The 6,911-nt window shown below is 45.9% G+C and overlaps 1 protein-coding gene across 1 annotated transcript; it reads right to left on the reverse strand.

The window, feature by feature from the left end:
- Positions 1 to 508: 508 nt before the first annotated feature.
- On the reverse strand, positions 509 to 4,658 carry LOC139292663 (alpha-2Db adrenergic receptor-like). The gene is made up of 2 exons (XM_070915061.1): positions 4,332 to 4,658; positions 509 to 1,790 (listed from the first exon to the last, which is right to left on the reverse strand). The coding sequence occupies exons 1-2, from the start codon at positions 4,656 to 4,658 to the stop codon at positions 654 to 656; spliced, it is 1,464 nt and encodes a 487-aa protein (XP_070771162.1). The 3' UTR covers positions 509 to 653.
- Positions 4,659 to 6,911: the final 2,253 nt, after the last annotated feature.

Consider the following 6,911-nt stretch of genomic DNA (forward strand, 5'->3'; position numbering starts at 1 on the left):
TCGTGAAAAACTGCTAACTTTCATTGGGGTTCCTGTTCTTTATGTCCACTAGAAGTTAAAGTTTAAACTTTAAGTGCTGCTGGTGTTTAATTACTCTGAGGCACAGAAATCCATTAAAAACTCATTGTATATTTTTCAAAGCGCAGTCGGTTTTTCTCTCTCCTCTCCAATTCATCTTTTTTTTTTTGTTGTCAATATAAGCACCAGTCAGCCTGCTCGCCACAGTGCACCGACATCTCGGAGCGCCACAAGGACCTCGTTAACTGCCCTGCGGCCATTTTCCTCCAATTAACATTCAAGTTCAGGCAAAACCCAAGTCGTAATGTTGATCTGCGGTTGCATCAAGGAGTTTGAAACACCTGCATCGCTGCATTAGTGTGTGTGTGTGTGTGTGTGTGTCGTCATCTTCCTCTGGCTCGTTTACACTACAATAGAAAGTAATGACTGAATAAATCAGTGAGTAGTTGAATAATAAATCAATACTCAGGCTGTATGACAAGCCCTTTAATGTCGATATGACAGCACAGTGGAAAACAGGATTAAAACTGTGTGCACACACGATTGTGTGTCTGTTTCTGTGTGTGTGTGTGTGTGTGTGTGTGTGTGAGCAAGCAGAGGGCACACACACACACACACACACATACATTCACATCTTATGTTCGTTTATGAGTCTCGAATAAAATCTTCTTGAAGGCCCTCCTGAAGTCTCGGTTGAAGATAGTGTATATGATGGGGTTCAGGCAGCTGTTGCAGTATCCGATCCAAAAGAACAGGTTGAAAAGTGTGTCAGGGATCGTGCAGTTGTCTCTGCAGACAGCGTGGAGACTGTAAGTGAAGAAAAATGGGAACCAGCAGAGGACAAAAACCCCCATCACCACAGCTAAAACAAATGTGAAGCGCTTCTCCCTCATTTGTGCCACTTTGTGTTTGGACATAGACATCTGCTTGCTGCGGTGAGGCACCGGAGAGGGGAGGAGGAAGTGGTCGGATGATGCCCATGATATGGAGGCGCAGGAAGGAGGGGGAGGCTTCAACCTGTTTGTTGTTCCCTCTGCGTCCTTCCCTTCCTCTATTTTCACACTTCCGCCGGCCCTCCTGGGGAAGCGAAGAGCCGAGGAAAAGGAGGAGACCGTTTTTATGTCAGCTTCGCAGCTCCTCTCCTCCAAGTCGATATCATCCAGCTCTCCTCTCCTGTGGCTGCTGCTGTTGCTGTCTATGTTGGAAGAGCTGTGTCTGTTCGCAGGCCGCGGGCTGTTCAGCTCATACTGGGATTCGCCGCAGCCGGCTCCCTTTCTTTGACAGGTCCTGGCGGTGCCCACAAAGCAGGTCTCAGACTGCGACGGCTGCCGCTCCACCACGTTCTTTGCCACGAACACAGTGGAGGCTCGCTGCTTGGCGACGCGGTAGATCTTACAATAAACGAGTATCATGATGACCCCCGGGGCGAAGAAGGACACGAGGCAGGAGGAGAGGATGTACCACGTCTGGTTGTTGATAAGACACTCCTGCCTCCGTGTGTCTGTCTCCTCCTCCGTCTCCAGATTCCCCTCTTTCTGTGTCATGAGGAGCGGCGGGGAGGAGATGACGATAGATATGAGCCACACGATGCTGATCATCGTTTTAATCCGCTTGGGCGTCCGTTTGCGGTTGTAGCTGACGGCTTTAGTGACGGACCAGTAGCGGTCGAGGCTGATGGCGCAGAGGTGGACGATGGAGGAAGTGCAAAAGAGGACGTCCAGAGCCAGGTAGAAGGAGCACCAGGTGGAACCAAAGTACCAGTATCCCATGACCTGGAAAGAGGAGAAACCAATTAAGATATGTTAATGATTCATTTGAGCGGCAGTGGAAAAGTAAAAATGTTTGTCTGCAGTCAGCGTCAGTCGGTCCGGGAGGCCTTGAGAGAGGCGCTTAAAGGATTATTTCACCTTGAAATAAAAAATTCAGTCAATATCTCATTACTGCATTGTTGGCTGCAACTACATTTAGTTTGTAAAACGACCTCTCACTGAGTTTGCCCCCGTGGTTTCATACCAGCCCTCTCAGAAAATGATTTAAGCAGACAGTCTTTTCACAGCTGCAAGAAACTGTAAAATATCCATCAAATCCCTCCACAGTATGTGCTCTGCAGCCAGAATGAAGTCTGGCTAATGAGAAAAGTCCAACACTTACCCCTTCATCACCTGTATGTTCCTCGCTGGCAGGTGACGAAGAAGGAAATATTGGACCTTCTCGGTTTGGCTACAAAAAAACATTTGGATCATGCTGCATTAGCTTTTCTGGGAAACTTCAGTTTAAGGTTTCGGAGCTGTGAGTACCAGACAGAAGGACCAGGATGACCCAAAGTACCAGTGTATCAGTAAAATGTTGTCCTACAGAGAGGTTGATGTGTATTATTTGATACTAATCATAGGTAAACAACTAACAGACGTTGGGGCACCTTAAAGATAAGATGCATTGTTGTTTAGACGAGGTCTTCCTTGGTATGTGAAAGGTTATCTCTGAGAGGTTAAGGTACGTGAAACATCATTCTGAGAGGTCTCTTTTCCTGACCCCTAGATAGGGAACGGAAGTTTACAGACTCGTGTGTTGTAGTAGGACCCCATGCATGTCTAAAGGTATAAAAGACGAGCTTGAACAGTGTTCGGGGCAGCAGTACTGATTCGGCTACGGGTGCTGTCCAGGTTAAGATGCGCAGGCCTGTTGATCCTGATCTTTGATGCAAATAAAGAATATTATGTGAAAAGTCAGTATCAGCGGAGGTTCCTTCCATCATCGAATCATCGCCTACATCTGGGGAATGAAGAAGAAATTAACAACAAGGTCTAAAGGAGGAAACAAGAAACAGTTACAGACATGAAACGTGTCTGATGTTTAATGCAACACGGAAGAAGCTCCAGGTAGATTTCAAGTATTAATGACGATGATGAAAAGCTGGGACAGATGCTGGGGGTCAGAGAGGAAACACCAGCTGTACATCAAGTAGACGACCACCAACATGAAACAATATCATGAGTTTGTCTAAAGTTGTTCAGAAATTGTTAACAAGTCAAGATGTTCTCAGCCTAAATCTCATACAATCTGGGCTTTTTACTTGAACAGAGTAAGTACTCAGAGGTTTTAACTAATGTTCAACATTCAGTATCATTAGATTCACAGTGGAAACTCAGCAAACATCATGGATCAATCACAAGAAACCAAAGTAAGTGCTGTGTTCCCTGCAGATGTTGCTGAGGAACACAGTAGATGCATGAGGTGTGTGAGTTTAGTTCAACCATCATCACCACGAGTACAAAGGTTTTCTGTTACAAGCGGTTTCATGCTCAAGTCACATGACGTCGCGTGGTGTCGTGCGTGGTTCTTCAGACTTTCAGAAGTGGACAAAGTCCATCAACAAACTGCCATCAGATATGTAACTCAAACCAACACCAGAATGCATCATAATGGATTGCAGTGAAATTTAGTCCAGATATTAATGGTCCCCAGAGGATGTATCCTACTAATTTTGGTGATTGTCTGACTTTTCCTGCCGTGACATTTATGGTTTTGATGAAAAGTCTCAACAACTGAAATTTGGTTCAGACATTCGTGGTCTTTGTGCCATTGTCAGGAAAAAAATTCTGTTGGTCCGATACTTTTGCGAGGATGGCTGTAGAGTCTTCATCTATTTTCTAATGTGGCATCTGACCGAGATCTGATGAAGGAGGAAACTTTTCATAGTTTTCATAAGAACAGTTGGAGGACGCTGGCCCTTTTTATTACATTCGCACTGCAAGAACTGGGAACGTAGTTCTTCGTAGATCTGTGTTTTGAGGGACTTTTTTTTAGCTCTTACTTCAGAGCTGGTACTCTCCCAGCACGAGAGGAACCTTGAGTGACGCAAACGTACGTCGATTGGTCGAACACGAGTCAATGCAGCACCGGCAGCCACCATCTTTAAAAGCCGGTGTGACAGCTCGTAACGGCAGCCTGAATAAAAATGTACCAAAACACGGACAAATTGACCGAAAGTGAAGACGAGGCTTTATTGGGCGAATATGCAACGGGGGAATCCCAACATGATTTTGACTCGTCAAAGAGAAATATAAAAATGTGTGACGTTGCTTTCAGCGTTTCTATTGGCGGTGCGAATGCAAACAGAAAAAAAGCCCTTGAAGGTATGAAGTTCTCAGGGGAGCCCCCCAGTGGGCAGTTCTTCTCAGGGAGCCCCCAGAACAGTTTGGTCCAGCCCCCATCTCCAGATCAGGTTTTGGCCGAACTAAGATAAGCCATCAAGATACAGATTGCATGTAAATACCAGACGCACACGGAGTCTGAACAAAGGGTTTCCTCACCTCATTAGCCAAGGAGAAAGGGATGACCAGCGTCGCCACCAGTATGTCCGCTGAAGCCAGAGACACCAGGAAGAGGTTTTGGGGCGCCCTCAGGGCTCGGCTGGTGAACACTGCCACCACGACCAGCACGTTCCCCACCACCGTCCCCAGGATGATGACCGTGACCACCAGCACGATGAACACTGACGCGACCTGTGAGTGAGGAGGTAGAGGAGGAGATCTCGGCGAGGAAGAGGACGTCTGGTTGACATTCTCCAAAGAAGAGTTTGACGGTAAAGTGGCCGGCGTGGTGGCCATTACAGGAGCGAATACATCCGATAAGTCCATCCTGGTCAAATGACTGACATCATGATCCGTATTTTTATTTAGTGTTTTACCTCCAGTGCAGTCACCGCAGACAGGCTATTTTTTTTTTTGCCAGCCAGTGAGAAAATAACAGAAAGTACAGGATGACAAAAGGAATGAGAAAGAACCAGTGAAAGAATCTGCCAAAAAAAAATAAATCCAAAAGCTGTTTCTTTGGTTACAGAACAAAAACCATCCAATAATATCCTCACCAGCTTTAAAATATCAGATTTTTAAAAACAAATTTGCTACATGCATGTCTCAAATCCTCACAGCACTACAGCTATGGTCAATATTTGGTAATATTATAGCCAAAAACATACTGCTTCATCTCAGTGTTCATGCTGCAACACGTCTGCCACTGCAACAAGGATTTGCATGATCTAAGTTAGGATTTAAAAAAGTCATACCTGTTAAAATATCCATTCATAAGCACGTCTGAGCCCAGAGGTTGACATACTGTATTAAAGCTGCAGGACTGGCCTACTTATTTCCAATGAGATGCAAAATAAAGACAAATAGAAAAGCATATGGCTACACGCTCTAGTTGGAGCAAGGACAGAAACCCTATTTGGAATGCATGGTACCCTCATACTGCTGCACTCCGAAAAAGATCAATGTGGTGGAAAAAAGGACTGAAAAGTAGAGAAGAAATGAGGGGGGGGGGGGTGGCTGGAAAGAAAAGAATGAATGGGAAGAAGAGAAGGAAAATGAGGAGGAAGAGGAGATGAAAAAAAATAAAACAAAAAGAAAGAGGCAAGAAAAATAAAAACAGAGGTCCTCACTTTCATGCGAGTCGTTGCCGTGCTGAGTGACACTGCTGCTGCCGCCGCTGCTGTTCAGTGATTCTCTACTGCTGGAATAGAGAGGAGGAGGAGGAGGAGGAAGGAGGAGAGAGAGGGAGAGAGACTAATAGAGAGGAGAGATGAAAGGACGGAGTAGGAAATGTGTGGAGAGGAGATGGAGAGAGAGAGGAAGAGAGTATAGAAAAGGTCAGGAAAATTAGAAAGGAAAGAGAGAGAGAGGGAGGAGGAGGAAGAGAGAGATGAGAGGAAGGTATCAGACAGGAGAGGAGGGCACAGAGAAGGAGTGGGAGGAAGAGAAGGGGAAAGAGGGGAGAGACATGGATGAGGAGAGGAAAGGAAAGAGAACAAAAAGACGGGGAGGAGAGGACAGGAAAGACAAGAGGATAAGACAGAGAGGAGGTACGAAATGAGAGGACGGTATTAGACAAGAGAGGAGGACATGATGAGAGATAGTGGGAGGAAAGGGGAGGGAAGGAGGAGAGATGGACAACAAGAAGAAAGAGAAAGGAAAAGAAGAGAAGAGAATAGAGGAGAGGAAAAGAATAAGAAGACAAGTGAGCAGATGATAAGAAAGAGAGGAGGTCTACAGGAGGGAGGAGGAAGAGGAGAAGGAAACATAGGAGAGGAGAGAAGAAGATAGGGGGGAGGACGGGGGACAAAGAGGAAAGGAATGGACGGTCAAAAGAGGAAAAGAAAGAGGAAAGAAAAGAGAAAAGGAAAGAGAGGAGACTAAAGGAAGCTGTTAAAGAGACAGAATAGTTCGCTCTACGGACGCATCAACTTCTGAGTGGCTATCAATCAATTCCCATTTATCCAGAGAGAGAGAGAGAGAGAGAGAGAGAGAGAGACTCCCTTTATTTAATCAGCCCTGATGCTCTTAATTTAGCCGCCTGGCATGTAGGCAGATCCACCAGAATCCGCCTGCAGTGTGATTACATCTATACTGAATCTGAACGGAGCCCACGACAGAGCACACTGTGACACTCGCACGCCTTTTGTATGAGCTTCAGAGGTAGCCGACCTCTCAAATCAGACATCACAAAACCCAGCGTGACATGAATCCAGGCGGGGAGATGATCCCATGATGCCACCGCCTGCGGGCATACTTAACAACAGATCAGGGTTAGTGGATATATCTTCCCACGATAGTGACACTCCAGTTGGATAAACATCAATGAGCCTCCTCGGGGAACGTTCACAACAGGCATGTTCGGAGCTGTTTATTCAACCTTAAGAGCGTTCGGGGCTTTAGGTTGTTGGGAATAAGGCTGCTCAGTGCCAGAAAATTCACACGTCACCACCAATTGCATTCGGGTTTGAGAGGTGATAATGAGGAGCTCACTAACAGAATAAAAAGACCCAGACAGAAACTTAATGAAATCAGCGTCCCTCGAACTCAAACAAACAAACAAACAAGCCTGAGAGCCGT

The sequence above is a fragment of the Enoplosus armatus genome, chromosome 1 (genome assembly GCF_043641665.1).
Source record: "Enoplosus armatus isolate fEnoArm2 chromosome 1, fEnoArm2.hap1, whole genome shotgun sequence".
NCBI classification, from domain to species: domain Eukaryota; kingdom Metazoa; phylum Chordata; class Actinopteri; order Centrarchiformes; family Enoplosidae; genus Enoplosus; species Enoplosus armatus.

What these genes read in the sequence shown, in the direction of transcription:
- LOC139292663 (XM_070915061.1), bottom strand. Translation starts at nt 4,658, where the DNA reads ATGGACTTATCGGATGTATTCGCTCCTGTAATGGCCACCACGCCGGCC. An exon ending in CTTTCTCCTTGGCTAATGAG is followed by an intron (nt 1,791 to 4,331) that starts GTGAGGAAACCC and finishes TCCTCTTTCCAG; the next exon opens with GTCATGGGATACTGGTACTT.